General features: G+C 31.0%; 1 protein-coding gene across 1 annotated transcript; it reads right to left on the bottom strand.

Moving 5' to 3' along the window:
* Positions 1 to 2187: 2187 nt before the first annotated feature.
* On the bottom strand, positions 2188 to 15121 carry LOC132951125 (poly(A) RNA polymerase gld-2 homolog A-like). Its single transcript, XM_061022841.1, has 8 exons — positions 14385 to 15121; positions 10123 to 10249; positions 9724 to 9933; positions 7836 to 8322; positions 6553 to 6681; positions 5442 to 5622; positions 3570 to 3685; positions 2188 to 2879 (listed from the first exon to the last, which is right to left on the bottom strand). The coding sequence occupies exons 1-8, from the start codon at positions 14741 to 14743 to the stop codon at positions 2749 to 2751; spliced, it is 1740 nt and encodes a 579-aa protein (XP_060878824.1). The 5' UTR covers positions 14744 to 15121; the 3' UTR covers positions 2188 to 2748.
* Positions 15122 to 19060: the final 3939 nt, after the last annotated feature.

Below are 19060 nucleotides of genomic sequence, written 5' to 3'. Positions count from 1 at the left end.
GTTTACACGAGAGAAATATTTTAATTTTATCATTATTTATTATAGGTTTATTTATTACGTCTTCATAATTAGGTAAAGCACGAAATATTAACTATGTGCTTATAATATTATATAGTTAGAAATAATTAATAAACTAAATGTTTTGATTTTACTTGTATATTTAATCAAATATGTAAAATAACTGAAAAAAGAAAAAATGATGTATAGCTATAAAATGTTTATCATTTTTTATAATTAATCATTTATAAATTGTTTAATTATTTTTATAATATATATTTTTACATACACATATTCGATAACAGCTTTCTTTAAACGCTGGGCCTCATGCCTGAACTGGTTCTTTAATGAGCAGCTCAAGAGTTTTCATTATTTTTAAAAACTTCATGAACAAGTCCAGGGTGGGCATTATCATTTACACACGCCCGTCATATTGACACAACCAGGATGTAACTGCTATATAAATTGCCTGATAAGTTTTACTATTCTTACTCCTTCGAAAATATTACCGATTGGATTATCCAATTTTTAAAAAAAACGTCAGTGTTGAACTGCAGTGGCGTACATTTAGTAGGCTATCCACAACGCCGCTCATACGTACTTTTGTCTTTGAAATGCATTGGAAATAAATTATATTTGCAGTAATAATTATGAAGTGTCAGCGTAGATATTTATTATAAATTCATGCTTGTATTTCAATAAATACTTTAAAATCTTAAAAATAAAAAGCTTGACTAAAGACTATTTTTTGCCTCAAACAATTTCCACATAAGTACATAACTGATACTTTCAACAGTTAACTCTTGTTTAACCGTTAAGACTATAAATTATATCAATCCTTCTTTTTAATTATCTTAATTCAGATTTTACAGTTAGTAATTTTGGTAACTTTTTACAAGTTCAGTTAATTACAGGAATTACTTGTACCATAATATTATTATACTTTGCTAATTTTTATTAATTAGTTATACTATTTAAGTACAAAACTAAAAGTAATTTTATTACTTAAATGAAATCTGTCATTAGTTGATTTGGAAAATATTGGATATGTCCAAAGATACACCAAAGCATAACATTCGTCTGAACAATTTGATTATAATACAAACTATGAAAAGTAATAAGTCGTAATAAAGTTATACTAATCATTCAGTCATTTTAGCACTTTACATACACCAAAATATTTTTATGTTTTGAGTTGTATACGGACATTATTAGTTAACAATTTGTTTATAAAAATGTCAATAAAATTGTATTCGATGGGTCAAATAGCTTGAAAATTTAATACAAGGCTCATAATTTATAGTTACAATGGCAGTTGAAAAATATTAAAAATACAGTCACAAATTTGTTGTAAACGCATTTAAAATCACGGTAATCTGAAAATTATTTTGAGTTAGAAATTCATAAAAATTTGTCTTTTTAAATCTGAGATTTGAAAATTGAATACAAAGTTTCTTGTAAGTATATCCTCTTTTATCAAAAAAAATGTCTACCGAAAAGTTAAATTAAATTTTTATGAGTGGTTGGAGATCAAATTTGTTCAACATTGGAAATTTACTCGATTTCTCACGTATATTTTTTAATTTTGCCATAATTTAAAAACGAATAACTGTAGATACTTTAAATTTACTCCATGTTTATTTTATAATGTTCTATACTTGATTACAAAATATTTGACTCATTTTTTTTATAAATGTCAATAAAATTGTATAGAACTTGTACAGAATTTATCAAATTGAGAATTTAAATAGATGATTGATATAAATAAATTACACAACTATTAATTTTTGAGGGAGTATGAACACCCAACAACCCCATCCTGCGTACGTGCCTGAGCATATACCTTTAATGCCAGTTAAATCCGCTTAGGATTAAAATACATCAATATTTATCAATCAAATTACAAATACATAGTGAAAAGAGAAATTCTAATTGTCATCATATAGACGCTTATATAAAGTCTTATTCTATAAATAACATAATAAAATGCACACAAAATAATAACTTATATTATATTATATTATAATTTCAATGTTAGCAAATCACCTCCCGGCAAGACTGGATGGTCACAACCATATTAAACATATCATAATAATATTAAACTAAAATAATATAGAATTAATAACATTTTTTCAGATCGGTCGAAAAAAAAAATTTATTAATAAAGATGATTAATATAATAACGCAAAATTTACTATAGAATCTATATGTATAATTCAAAATACATCTTAGTCAACACAGTGATAAATTCAACTAATTACAGGTTAACGCTTGCAAATTTTTTCCAAAACCTACCGTAACTAACTACCTATGAGAGAGCACTGATTTAATTTCATAATTATATTATACGTAGTACATATATATAAGAATAGTAACAAATTAAAAAGTTTTATATTCGACTGATGGCATTCATATGGAGGTTTTTTCTTTTAAATATAAATTCAAAAATATATAATATAATATAATAAATAATAATACTTAAGTGCTATAAATTCAAACAATTTTTTTTTTTACTTAATTTTTGTATTCGCTAAAACAATTTGTTTTTATATTCGATTTTTTTCATTATCACGCGGTAATACCGAGTTTTCCTTTCTTAAAAAGTAAGTATACGCTATATAACAATGTCAGACGAAAGCCACACTAAGTTTTTTTGTCGTTTTTGTCGTTTTCATAATTTTTTTTTCTTGTAGTTTTGTTGTTTTATTATTTTTTTTTTTTTGGTTTTTTTCGGTTTTGATATATTACAAACTAACAAAATATTGAATCCAATAACATCGTTTCTTTTAACTGGTTGTAACTATTAGTGATGGCTTCTTTGATTTGAGCAAATACATTATGGTTATTTACAGACCGTGCTGTGTTTGTTTTTTCAAAAGGTTCTGAAAAATGAAAAAAAATTAATTACTATGATAATATATTGATAATCAATAAATATCAACAATTTAAAACTGAGCATTTCAGACAACTTTGAGGAATCAGTTTGATGCCGTTTAGCCAAAATTCGACACACATCACAATCTTATTATACCGTCTGGTAAGTTACTTTTTGTAAAATTTTAAATTTCTACTACACTGGACAAAAACGGATAGATATATCGATCACTAGCTTGTACCGGAGTCTTAAGTCCCATAGGGCTAAGCGGATCCAATGGGAAGATTTTAGAGTAGCCATGTATTTAAAACGTGCCTACCTTACGCAAATATATTTTTCGTTTATTTTTAAAAGTAACATAATATATTATTAAACTTCTATTTTATTACAGGAGAGTATGGGGGTTATTTATTATTATTTTTAATAAAAACATGAATAGTATACTTTTAAGTATTAGGTTATTAAACAATAAGTTTCTCTGAAAAATTAAAAAAAGTATGTTTACGAGCCTCTTGACACCTCCCTCCCACATAGATCTCAATCAATTGGTAAGACACTCAAATTTTTCAATTACATAATAAACCACATAAAATTAATGTACCTAGGTATGTACAGTTATTATTATAATACTACTGTTATTCATATTATACATTTTAATATTTAAAGATAAAATATAATAAATGTTTTTGGTACATACCTTCGATCCCTATGAATTTCCATTGTCCGGGATTGTTTTTTACCGCGTCGGCCATCCGACAGCTTTCTAGGGGTATTGGTGATCCCATTCTTACAGACACCGCGTGTTTATAAAAACTATAAATTTATAAATCATATAATTAGGTATAGTTAAAACCGTAGATACTAAAAATCGTGTAAGTATTTAATTATCTATTGCAATTGAGTAAGTGGGACGACATTTCTGCAAACGGGTCAATTTTAATAGCAAAGAAAAAATAATGATTCAAATAATTAATAGTAATTGAAAATATTGAAAAATTTTTTAATTTAAATTATTATTATTTGATTTTCAAGTCTATTGATTTATGATACCTACGTGGTTAGGTACATGTTTTAATCGTCAACATATAGAGTGTCTTATATAATATAAAATAATAGATTTAAAAAACTAGCATTATCTGATCATCATTATTTTTAGAACACTAAATAACTTCTATGATTTTTATGCGCAATTTTCATGTTTGAAAAAACCCCAGGGTTTTGATAAAAAATATTCGATTATTAATATTATTATTTATTATATTAATACTTATGAGACAACATTGATATTTAATAAATTTTATACAAATCTTTAACCATAATATAGTTTAAAAATGTCTGGTATTTAGTTTAATACAATTAATGAACAGGGGGACGAGGTGGCCGAGCGGTCTAACGCGTCGGATTCGGCACAGCCGGTCCGAGTTCGATCCTCGACCACCGGGCGGCATTTTTCTCCGGGCACGTCACGGTGCCCGGAGAACAAGTGCCGCCATCCCCCACCCGGGCATGGCAGATACCTACGGGTGCCCAAATTAAAAATTCTGCCAAAACAAATCACGAGTAAACAAATCTACAGTACCCCCCCTACAGTACCACAGGCTAATGACCTAAGTAGTCGAAGCCTGAACCCAAAATAAAAAAAAAAATTAATGAACAGTATAAGCGCTGCAGTATATCGTAATTGTTTTCAAAACTGGGTTATATATTATAATATATTTAATATACAATTTTTTAAAAAAAAAAACAACTATACCTATTGGATTTGATATTTTCCTCAACAGTCGTAATTTCGTTAAAAATTAAAAATTAAAAATGCTTCATTTTTTTTTTTGTTTCAACACTTTCAACTTTGTATTGTAATATTCCACCTATTACTTGCCCATGCCCCTCAGTAATATAGTACATGTCGAATATCGATAAATTTAAAACTCGGTAGTTGTTGCATTTACATGTTTATTTTGGGTTATTAGATTTATTTCTAAGTAAGCTTGAAATTATTTTCACGACACGACAAAAAAAATATTGAAAGTTATAGTATGCATATTTCTGCATATTTTGCATTATGTCGTTTTAATATTTTAAACATGTTTCAGAACATATTTAATGATTAATGATAATTCATAATACAATTTGAAAATTTGGCAGTAAAAAAAAATACAATATAATGAATAACGAATTTGAGAGTTTTCATTAGGTATTATTGTAATTTATAATGTGTTTTTCAAATTCCTAGTTGAAATTTTAATTTCTTGTTTTTGTTAATAAATATTAAGTAAAAATAATAAAATATAAAAATATTTTTAAGTAATCTAATTGTTTTTTTTACCTATCTAAATTGTGAGTCAAAAAAAAAATGTGTATATTTTTAAAGCATATTAATTGTACTTTTTTAAGCACATAAGTGCATGCATATTTAGTACTTTTTAAGTGCAATAAATTCCAAGCACTACGGAAATAAATGATAAAACAATAAGTTGTAATAAAAATACGTCGACACATACACACACACTAACTTATAACTTATAAGTAGGTAATAAACTAATAACTATACGCAATATATTATTTTCACTTGAAATCGTTGTAGTATTCGAAAAACTGCAAAAGCAACTCGCCGAGGGTCTGTTTATTGTCGCTTCTCCAACCTCTGCTAGGCAACTGTTCGTGCATGTGCACGAATTCGATGTCAGTGTAGGACGAGAACTTCATGCCATAGATGCACTGCAGCGACGGTAACACGGGCGGTTCGACGCCTGCGAATCGCAAATACGATAAAAAATGTAAATATGTACAGGCAATGCTCGAATTGGGGGTGCGCAGGGGGAAGGAGGTCCTTCTATTTAAGAATATTTTTATTTATTTTTCGCGTACCTCAACTATTTTTTTTGAATTGGACGGGGAACGGTACAAACTAATCCCCGAAATAATTCCTATTAAAATGTGGAGTAGATTTCAATTATTGTCAATGATATTTTATACTTAATGAATTTTACATTTTTTAATAACTATACTATATTTTCATATGGTTTAGAGACTAGACATCCTAATACCTTGCTATTTGTATTATAGTTTGTTTATAATATATCACACGTGTTATTTGCCTAGTGCAAGCCCGGATCAAATGGGGGTCAGAGGGGGCGGGATGGCCCCGAAACTCAACGTATATCGAACGATAGTGGGCGCTTGCGAGTAGTACGTTTCCTATAATATATTATTACTACTAGGCCTCGGGCCCAAAATTATCTTAATTCGGGCTTGACCTAGTGCACAGATATGTACAACATACTATTGTATCATCGAAATATGTATAGCTGTGGACTAGTGTTCGACATAGATAGATAATATGTATCTGAACCAAAAATTAAGATATTATCACTGATAGTTATATTTTTATATCCTATTGAAACACGTAGGTGTTATTGCTCTCAAAATGAGAGTTTTTTAAATCGTTACATTGAGTTTCTCTATTTAATAATTTCCAATTCGAGCACTGTAACAGTATAGGTACAGACATAATATATAGACGAGTAATCAGTCACGAACGTTGTACGTTATCATCGTTTATCATGACAATTTCTATAGGTAATAATAATACATCATCATTCATCGTCGTCGCACAAAATTTTGTAATTTTTACATAATGTGTTACGTACTTATAAGTGTATAAGTTATTCATATCTTACTTTGCAAGAAATTGATAACCATCAGCACCAGCGAGTAACTGGATAACGTCATTTTTTTTGGATCGTTGATGTTGTGATGGGACGCCCACAGTTTAATGGTCACTACTAATGGCCTGACCCGGTAATCGACTGAAAAAACCATTAAAAACCATTAAAACACGATATGCGAGGGCGGGAGTATAGAGCAAAATTGATGTATTTTTAAACAAACCATACGTTATCACACCACTTAATCATCTAGTGTAGATACGTACCATACGTATAAATACGTAAACAGTTGTTACAAATTAATAAATTATATAACTGTTAAATCAAAAATAATATTGATTCCCTTCCAGGTGTTGTATTATTAATAAATGCTAAAAGTCCCCACTCCCTTGGTGAGCTCCAGAGTCCATAAGGTAGATATACGCCTATTAATTATTATTATTAACTATTAATAGATAACTATTATAAGGTTTTAGTAGGACAACTTCTAACTATTGATCTATACCAAACTGTATTATTAATAATAATAATATATTAAAGTCGAACAATATTTAATCATATTATACTTCACTATGGTTAATATTAGTTTTTCAATATAATAATAGGTGCGTAATTAATAATTATAATTTTATAATTTTTTGTCACGCCTGCACCGAAAGTTTGGTTTTCGACCACGGTTGAAGCGTTCGAAAGCGTCCTTTTTCCGTCCAGCGGGCGGTAAAGTGGAAATACCCCAAAAGTGCCGGCCGCCGGGCGAGTATCCCCTGCACAACCAGAAACTAAAATGTATACCTACCACGGTTCTTACAAAACATAAACTTTTGGTTACATCTTAAATGTATAGTATAACCTCCTTGCATGACGCATAAACATTTAAACATATTTAATTTGCACTGTTCCTAGATAAGTGCGTCGAACGATGCGTTAGTAACTATTTCACGCAATTTGTATAATCTTATCAGTTACAATAATAAAATATACAAAGTGAAAATTGTAATTTTGAAATAAAATAAAATGTCTTCCATGAAATTGTTTTTGTAGAATAGTCTATAATTGTTGCATAGATCCCTGCATAACCTTTTCCATGAACGCAGGGGCGTGACAAAAAATAGTATGTGTGGCTCGCGCGGGAAGGCCATTTCCCGCCCTTGCCACACAATATACTATTTAACTACCAAGGTAGAACTGTTAAACTATTGAACGTCGTTATTTTACCATACACAATCGATTAGTTATTACCTATTATATTATTATAGTATGAATAGAATTGTTAAAAATAAAAACGTCCAACTCACGCCTCGAATAGCAGTACAACAGATGGGTGTTGCGTATGCCCACCACGTTGTTGCAGCAAAAGTCCACGTCCATCTTGCAGCCACCGTCGCCGATCCACCGGAACCTGAGTATGGGCACCTTTGCGTACACGATGCGCATTTCCGCGGTGCCGACCTTGCCGTTGACCCGCTCGTGGTCCAGCAATCCCATCAGCCACTGGAGCCGCTCGACGGCGCATATCCGGTGCCGCTCCTCGGTCACTGCCTTGTGCTGCCGGACGCCGGTGTTGACCACCGCGGCCGCCGTGCAACCGGTGAGCAAGCAGAAATCCGCGTCGCTCACGTCGCCGCCGAAACCGTTCATCGTGGACCCGACCAGGTACAGGCCGCAGCCGGGCGCCCAGCTCTTGATCAGCGTCGACAGCCTGCGCCACATGGCCATCTTCGTTTCGTAAACGCCCTCGGACTGGCGGTTGTCCAAGTACGCGTGCCAGACTTCCGACGACAGCTGAAACGCGCCACGGCAATGATGATGATAGTAATAATAATAATAATAATAATAATATAACATCATGACTTTGTATTATAATAATGTAATATATATATTATAATATCATATTATCATATTATCCGCAGACCTTGCTATGTCATATATATAAGATGGAATTTAAGGGAGGGAACCTCGGGCGGGCCTTTTAACATTTTAAACATTCATATAGGTACCCAAGATTTGAACATTTTATAAAAAGTTTGACATAAGTTTTTATTACTAGAATAATTATTAAATTATAAAAACAATTAGATCGTACAAATATTTTTTAAGTAAAAACTTGAAAAATTCCACTATTATTTGAATGAACATTGTCTATATACTCCATGCAATTTCCAACATATTTAGACTCGATTAAAACTATTTATAGAAAAGTCAAAATTTTTTTTTGTGCTGATAAACAATTTGAGACTTGGTCAAAAAACTTAATAACTTATTACAAGATCCCACATAAGTTGTTCTTTAAGCGGTTTTAAGGGGATCGTAAGTGGTGGTAAATTACACATACTTCACAATGTCCAATTTTAACTTTTAATGTATGTATAAATGCTTTGACAAAAGATCTAACGCCTAGATTCTAGGCTATTTAGGAAGTCAATTTTAAATTTTGAAGAACAGCATAAATAATTTAATACACACAATGACATTTTTAAATGCAATTTTTTCGGTAAAAATTACTTTGTAATACTATGTATTATTAATAGTAAAATAAATTACTTTTATAGCAATATAAATAATAAATATATCATAAATTAATATATTAAGTATTTGGGCTGATAGACCGTCTTCGTCCAGAATCGTTTTTCGTATACAATGATATTGTATAATCATTGAATTCAAATTTAACCCATCCACCCACACAACACCTAATTTATAGCAGAGATGAACTCACCATCTGGCCAAACCTAACCTTTTTTAAAACTATAAAACTATAGCGGTCTTTATAAATGCTACACTTTCAAATTTTATTTCGAGATATATATTTCGATTTGAATAGCGAAAACTAGTAACGCCACTGTTATTAAATATAGACCTATCACACGACTTGGTAGACCAGACCTAACAAAACAGAACCTATATTATATAGTACAATAAGTCAATATGCTATTGCCAACGCGCGGATATAATAATGGTTTTATTTTTAAGTTGGTGTATTATTTATTAAAACGCGATTTACAATATACACAGTTACAATCACACAAGACGTATAATAAGTAAATTGTATCATTAATATTGGTAAATTACAGGTGGTTAGCAATTTATGGGCAGGTACTTGGCTTCTATTTTTTTTTCTTAGTAGGTCTCAAGGCCACTAATATAATAATGGTAAAAATTATAATATTAAATAGTGTAAATTACTTTGTCTGCCTCGTCCACTTGTATTAGCGAGTCTTCTAGGACAACGTTCTTAGCATGATTGTCATACCTTTGTGGCTCCGACAGGTAATACGCGTTCATAAACGTTCCGGCGGGTCCTCCGTAAGGGCTCCATTGCCACGGTTTGCAGCACGGCTGATGAGCCGCCGCCGCCGCCGCCACCGGTTTTCTAGGTATAGGGTTTCTGGTGGCCTATATAATAGTATACGGGTCGTTGACAATATTAATATTATTATATTATTATTGATTATGAATAATGATGATTAACCGGCGACAGTCGACGAAAACAGTGACAACAATTTCGTCCAATATAATCAGACAACCGTTTTTTCAATAAAATTGTCCTACAATAAATTATTATTATTTTACAATGCAACTTACGTATGCCACCTGATGCAATTTGTGCAGATCGCTATAATACTGTAAATGATGATGTTGTGGTATGTTAGTTTGTGGATTTCCGCTGTTGAACTGTTTCGCATTTTTATCTTTAATAAATGGTGGCAATCTGTATCGTAACAATATCACAATAATATAGGTTAATAAAACGTATCAAAAAAAGTTTCAATGATTCGAATGTCGATGTTCCTATTTGAGAGGACGACTACTCGCATGTGTTGTCTCCGTCTTACTAAAGAATAATAATATATCAAAATGTATGTCTAGCAGTTCCAATGTTATCTTGTTATAGCTTAAATATTAAAGTGTATCTATTAACAAACCTAAATGTTTGAACATTATCTGTGTCTCCTTATTGGTTTCTTACGATATTATAATTTTTAAGTGAATTATAAGTATGTAAAATATTAATATTTGAAAGAGCTCATAATTCTTTTAAAAATTAAAATATTGTAAAAAACTAACGAGGAAATATATTTAATATTTAAACTAACAATACAAAATTGGAACTTCTGGACGTACATTTTGTATATTATGCGTTAGTAAGATGGAGACAACATAATATGCGGGTACGACGTCCTCTTTTAAGGTACAAGATTTGTTAAAAAAAAATCGAAAATATATACTTATGTAGTCACCTACTATTACACCTCTACACAATGAAATATTCGAAATATTTATATTTATATTTATTTATTTTATTAAGATTAATAAATACAACTAAAAATGCGATTTTCTAAATTGTAATTTTGAATATTCAACTTAAAACAAGTTAGGTAATATAAAGTCAAATTAAAAAAATTACGCTATGTACATCTACTAGCATATGATAAGAAACATAATTATATTGAATAAAAAAATCAATGTGTTAAAAAGATGGTGTCCCAAATTACGCTTAAAATAAAAAAACATCGAAAACTTTAAAAATATTTGACATACGATGATGAATTTTTTTCATCTCTAATAAAGATGCAGAGAATAAATATGTTCATTAACAATATTTACGTCAAGTCAATTACTACATGAGTAAATCGTGGTTGATTTTATTCTGTTAAAGCTGTTAGTAAAGATCTACTTTTTAAATATGAATATATAGTTAAGATCCCTTAAACTTACAACGACTTTGATGTATTTTGGACTTTGCAAATATTGTGTTGATTAATTATCCGGTTCAAAAATTATCTTATAGTGCTAACAAAAGAGTTACCTCTAGCGACAAAAGCCAAAACGACATTTGTGCCCCAAGTTAAGCAGATGCCCCAAGTAAGCCACTTCTATGGTACTTACCTATATTACCTATATTCAATGACGAGGAACACTCAGACCACTTCCAAAATTTTTAGTTATAGGTATAGTACGTCTTCCTTACTATAGTTAATATTATATATTTTATAAGTTCTGTATTTTATTTTAAAATGTTTAAAATGATTTTCTACTATTATTTAATAAAACAATTAACGCCAACTTTTATTTATGAATGCTAATCTATATTATTAGTTTAATACTTTTTGACAATTTAAGTTTAACTATTAAAAAATTTAAAATAATGATTTAAACGTAAGATTATTGTATAATTAAAGTTATAACTTATTAACGCAATGTGTAATGTATAGAAAAAATCTTCATGTAAAATATTTTAATATCCAACTTATTATTTTTTGCTCTGAAAACCGTTGACGGTAGCTCGTAGCCAGTGCCGGATTTAGCGGGGGTGCATTGCACCGGGGCCTCAAGACCAAGGTTGTATTAGGGGCCTCAGGTTAAAGTCCTAACTTTCTAACTTTCTATAACTTTGTATTATAAAATGAACAAATTTTATTATTTTAAGATGTTACTGACAAGTGACAACCATTTATTTTGGACGGTTTGAATTTTAGATAGTACTATTTATCTTTGTTATTGTTTGTTTTACATATTTATTTGTATACACATTAATTATACATACCTATTATGCATCGTATACACGGACTAAGCTATAATAATGGACTAGAAACGAGCAGCTTATCACGGCCACGAATGTATGTGCAAGAGGCAAAGTGCGGGGGTCGCTATGTGTTCCTGGAGTTCACAGCGCCCTCTGTATAAAACACGGACTAAGATACAAATTTTGTAGCCAAATAAAACCACCGGTAGCGCTGAAAACTTCAAGAACAGTGTTCTTATCAGCTAAGTGACACCTTTTCGTGGCCCGATCCCCGCCGTTTCCAGTCCATTATACCTTAGTTTGTGATCGTATACTATTTTCGTATAATCGTACTATTTATTTAATCTCAGAGGCTCGCGCAGTCGCGCTAGTGCAGTATCTTGCTGGACAAACTAATGAGATAACTGTGGTTATATTTATTTATTGTTCAGTATAAACGGATTATGATTTACGGACATGCCTTGGTGCAGTGTCATTGGTTTCGGATATGTTATTTTGTACTTTTGTCAGTTTTATTTTTTGCGTACCTACTCTAATATATTAATTTTTCATTTGCTTATTACAAATATAAATTAGGTACCTACCTACACTATATTTTATTGACTTTTGAAAAAAAAACACGTCAATTTGAAAGTGGTGTATCTAAAAGGCTGAGAAAAATGTCCAAAACAATGAATTAAAAAAATATAAAGGATTGATGAATAATTTTGAATTCAATTCAGGTAATTGTACCCGATTATCATATTTGTATCCTTTCATTTTGGGACAATATAGAGAATATACAGCCAATATCATATTAATGATATTTATTCTTAATTTATATTATACTAGCATAGAAACATATATTAATGATTAATACATCATATCTAAGCGTGGTAGGTATAATATAGGTATGAGAACAGTGAGTGAATGTATAATTTCATAATTTACCTATTAAATTATGGTATTTAAATTTTGTGTTTTTAGTTTGATTAATATATCAAATAAATAGATAAGTGTTATGTCGAGCAATTTTTTTTTTAAGGGACCTCCAATTGGTAGTTGCACCCCGGCCTCCTGAGACCTGATCCGGCACTGCTCGTAGCTAGATCGTAGCTTATGGTACCTACTTATATCATTTATTTTAAAAAATAACTAAAAACTATCACTAAAAATACTTTCATTCGTCAATTCAGTCACTGAGATGTGACATTAGCAGATTTAATCAGGAAAAACATCATTAAACCTTTCTTATCTAACATAGGAAATATAAATGACAATTGTTGATCTGTAATTTGTAGTAAGTACCTACCAAAGTACCAATCATAACGCATAATCCGACGTATACAGACTACAGATAAATTTAACTCCAAAAATAAGACATTTATCAAATAGTTATCTTAATATCGATTATCGGTAATCAAATAACCTTTATTGCCACAAGTATGAGAGTCAGACAAATTAAATATTTCTTCAAAAATATGGTATGATATACTTTAACAAATACAGACGTATTTTGTTGGTCATTTTAAATACAATAATTTAACATTAACAAGTTGGTGGGACTCATGAAAAATTTCAAATTACCGAGAACTCGAATTGCTGAGTGGTATGAAATATCAATAAGGCGAAAAACAATTTGAATTACTGAGTTATGAATAAAAATGTTGTAGCTACGATATTAATTATTGGAAACAATAAGCTAAATGTATACACCATTGTAAGATAAATTATTAATGATAAGATTATAGAAAATACGATTGGTGTAAACACTTCGAGTTGCCCAGTTTCCCTAAAATTTTACTACGAATTATTGAGTGTACTCAAATGCATTGTTGTTCTTATTCCATTTACTGCGAGATTTTTAGGGGAACGAGCAATTACTTCGAATTACCGAAAGTTTCGAATTATCGAGTCGACTGTATGCACTTATTGGCCTTTGACGATGTCAAAAGTCAAAGGTGATGATGTTATTCTAATTCAATTAAATGTCGGCCTCAAGTAAAACGCGGTCGCAAACTGCGGTACAAAACTGCGTCGTAGTTAGTAATATAATCATAATATTATAGTTAACACCCATACAAATTTGACCAAAATCAGGGTTCAACGCCTACGCTGTTTTTTTATCGAATTCACGCGTATATTGTAAACATTTTCGAGATCAGACGACAGCAAAACGATGATGACATATAATAAACGTGACCCACTCATACTCAACCCAATCCTGACCCAACCACCCACCAATCAACTGCAGTGAAATCTTAGCGGCTAGCCCTCGGAAAAACTGTGGTAGCCAGTCGTATGTATATAATGTTATAATAAATACGACGATATCGCTCACCTGGCAAAGTGTTTGGACATGACTTCCCATTCGATGGCCTCGCACGTTTCGACGTTGAGGTTGGGACGACGGAACGGCTCATAGTAGCAATGCGTCGACGGAGTGGACGACGTGGACGACTGCGATGGCGACGGTGACGACGACGACGACGACGACGATGACGACGACGACAACAACAACATCCCGTTGTCCGGTTGGCGGACTTCCGGTCCTTCGCCGCCTCCTGCGACGGGCCTCCGGACCGTCGTCAACTTTTTGTTCGGCCGGCGCGGGGCCCCGAAAGCCACCGGCCAGTGATGACGGTCTCCGACGCCGTTCACGCCGCATTCGCTGTCGTATGTCCGGAACCGGTCGGTCATTATTGTTCCGGAGGAGTTGCAGTTGTCGTCTGCGTGCCGGTGGTGACGATGGTCATTTAACACGACTATAATAATATTATTATTGCTGTACAACGAAACGCGTCGACAACTATAATACCTAATTGCAGCCTGCTGCAGTTGTAGTATTCAACGAAACGCGCCGACCGACTGCTGCAGTGTGCGCGTGCACGATAATATATTATATGGAGGTATGATACCGAAAACTTGGCAAGCACGTGCCAAACACGTTTGGTATAGGTACAATAATATAATAATAATAATATATTGCAATAACGATAATATTCGTGGGTCCGCGAATGACCGGGTCGCTTGCGATAAGTCAGTGGTCGTCGTCGATTTCACGGTATCTCGGTGACGGCGGCGGCGGCGACTTTGGTGACTGTTGTAGTGGCGGCGATGGGTTTTCGTTCCGCGTTCTTAATGATACGAAAATCCCCCTGTTGCGCCTCACCACGCCGCGCTGTAGATATGGAACACGATTCTTAAAATAAAAATCGAAATTTTTCTGTATTATACGACGAGCAATGCTGCAGGTAGGTGTACTAGTTTATGTAATCGCGATACGCAACAGGTGAAGGTAGTTGTAGATACCCATATGGCAGATAAAGCGGTTAGGTTCGAGTCCTGTATATCTACTATTTTACAACTATTGTTCATTAATAGTAAAAACAAAATTAATTAATTATATTATTTACTATTATTGTTGTTATTATTATTATTTATTTTATTAATTATTATCAATTGTTTTTAGTTTCTACCAATACTACTAGGACTGTACATGCCGGTCACTGTTTACTACAGAGTACATAAAGAGCGATTCAATTCTAACTGAAAACGGACCAATTGTTTAGATTGACTTTTAATAAAAACATTTTACGCAATCTAAAGTACAAAGTAGGTATTTAGATAGTTAATTGAATAATATGAATACATTTTGAAAAAAAACCTACTTTCTTATCAAGTCGATTTTTCTACAGTTGACGGCTAATATTTTTTATTTCATACTAGGAAGTAGAATATTTTTACAAAAGTGACGACGTGTTAAAAGGAAGTAATAGTTTTTTTTAATTTACATAATATTATATATTATAACATGACTTCCTTTCTGGGTATTATTTATTTTATAGGTAATGTTTATAAGACGTTTAAGTAATAGCATTGATTATAAATATTTATAATCAATGGTAATAGGAACGGAATTAGCAGTGATTTATTATGCATTACTCCATTTATTCAAACTTTGAAATATTTAAATAGTTATACAATATACTTATAATATCTTTAAATATACAGTTATGAACAAATAACTATTTGTTTAATAATCGATATTAATTTTTTATAAAAATATTCAGTTTAATTTCAAAAATGTAATAACTAATAAGTAATAAATAATAATGAAAGCAGTCAAATAGGGTCATCGAACTATAGCGATATCGTAAAATAAATTGGCCGATATGTCTAATGACTATAAATAATAATAATAATAATATTGAAATAATTAAAGAATCGCTGTTGATAAAGAGTGATGAAAAAGTGTTTCCGACTATGAATATTGTCAAATTATTATTATGTTTTTAATATTATATAATATGAATATATATTAATATATTATGATTACAGATTTCAAACATTCAAGGAAAGGTGCTTATAATAATATGGTACAAGATAAAAATTGTATTTAATATGAATCGAAAAAAACGACTTTTTTAAAATTTTTCTTTCAACTGAATAATTAATATATCAGTTCAATAGTTTTCACAAACGACACATCTTTTTATTAGATTTATTGAAAACATTTTACTAAACAGTAATTATAATATTAATATTATGCTATTATATACAATCCAAGGTAATAATAAAAACCAACGCCGAAACATAAATATCCTCCGATTCTCTCTGTACCTAGATATATATGACTATATACATGATATCGTAAATCATTATCACCATCGGCTCCCAGGTTTAAATAATGCTGCTTAGCTGCTGTAGCATAATGTATAACTCGACACTATAAGAATTAAACATTCGGCAGTTCGATTTTAATAACGAAAATGTTCGCGAGTAAGTTTTTTTTATATTGCGTCTGTTCATCGAAAATATAATCTTTAAACTCGTGTCATATGATGTTATGATTCAATGATTTTGAATGAAACTCCTGCGAGTGTTGGGAGGACGGAGGTGATTGAGTACTCATTTCACCGGAAAATACGACGCGTAGGGCTGAATATTGACCGTGCATATTAAAAAGAACTACGTGTATCAGCAAATAGGGTGAGTTATATTGAATGTGTGAACTACAATGTCAATGCGGTGTAGGACGGAAGTAATTATATATTATATTATTTGGCAATACATTACAATATGTATTCAAAATGTGAAAGCGATAAACGCGTGTATGTATATAATATTATATAATATAATATAGGTAATATTATTAAAAAAAATATGTATATTATAAAAAACGTGTGATATTATATTGTACACATATTCTAAATTAAATTCGTCAGAAATATACCACGACTATTATATAGTTTTAGGTTATAAGTTATGTCCCGGCGGGCGCATATAGTCTGCCAGGTCGCGGGGGCTAAGCTATATTGTTGTAATTTGATAACTAGTTGTGTTTGTCAATAAACGATGGGGGCCGGGGAGCTGCAATGCAAATCGCGGTTCTCTCCCCGGTCCTCGATAATACGAAAAAAAGAATAAAAAAGATTAAAAGTTAAGTATGTATTAACAAAGAAAAATATAACATCTCTTTTTATTCTGATGGACTCTTTACGTATCGATTATTCAATTCATTTATTTATAACTAGTTTAAATAATAATTTATATTATACACAAACTCGTGGAACGTAAGTACTTACCTATAGTAGTCTTATAAACACAAAATACTATGAATAACAATTATTTAATTGAGTTTTTTTTTCACTCTTACTTTCGTTTGACATCAACACATGCCGTTTCAGAACGTTTATAAACTCACTGAGATCGTATTTTTTTATTTAGATATACCATTTTAATATTTTATTAACACTTAATAATTTTTGTATTTGTACGAGTTGTGAGGATTATTATTAATTTTTGAAAATTTATAATATATTAATTATTTAAAATAAACTAAAACCCGTATAGTCAAACATATTGTAGTTATTATATAATACATTAACAGGTAATCATAGTAACAATCAGTAATAATAAAAAAAAAAAATGTTTTTGATAATTCAAATTTTTGTTTGGCCTAGCCTGGTAAAAAATGTCAAGTAAAATAAATCAAAAACTATTAAAACTATTTTTCATTATTGTTTAAATAATATCTAATACAGTAATACCAAATAATTTAATACACGTTTTAATTATTCGAGCCCACTAATCTGTTTATTAAATACAATTAATAACTAGAAATACTTGGTATTTTATTTATAATTTTTGAACCTTAGCTATAATTAGTACCTATTTCTAAACAATTGTATATTGTTAAAAACAAAATCACAAAAAAAACGTATTATACCATCGAAAGTTTTCTGAAAATTATTACTTCCCCCCCTCCCCCCACCACCAAGTGACGGTCCCGCCACTGACTATATACTTGAATTGCCTCCCAAATTTAGGTAGATGACATTTTTTCACTCGAATTGCCTCCCATAGCATACCTACCTACCTAGATTATTAGTTATTATATTAATAATTTTACGTGTACTATTGTCTATTGATTAATTTATCGATTTCCGTAATGTTCAAAAATATTATTTTTAAGACATACAGTATTTCCCAGACAGATTAATTTGTTAAATGCAATAATCTTGTCGATCACTGATTATCAGTTAAAGCCAGATTAGTCAACCATCACCAGTTCAGCACAGGCAGTTTCGTTTGCGCAATCGTTACCATACACAAAACGTTTATAAATAGGTACGTAATTTTATAAAAATGAACGAATTATTAATGAAAAAGGCAAGACAATTTAAATGTGGGTCGTGCGATGGATTTAAGTTCGGATTTAATAAAGTTGAATTTTTCATCAACTCACCCTCATATATATACATTTTTGGATGTACTAAAATCACGGACTAATATATTATGCACTGAAAATGACATAGTCGACGGGGGTCGGGGGACAGACACCAAAAAGTTCCTCACACTTGGGGACCCAATGTTGTGGTGACATAGAACTGTTGTGAAAAACAAAGGTAGATAACTATATAGTACAGCATGTTATAATATGTATATAGGATAGGTACAGGATACACAGATTATGAGTATAATGGGAGTAATATAAAAACTTAACTGAATTAA

Source organism: Metopolophium dirhodum, chromosome 8 (genome assembly GCF_019925205.1).
Source record: "Metopolophium dirhodum isolate CAU chromosome 8, ASM1992520v1, whole genome shotgun sequence".
NCBI lineage: Eukaryota > Metazoa > Arthropoda > Insecta > Hemiptera > Aphididae > Metopolophium > Metopolophium dirhodum.
Note: the sequence above shows the minus strand (reverse complement) of the source record. Positions and strands in the feature narration are given on the sequence as shown.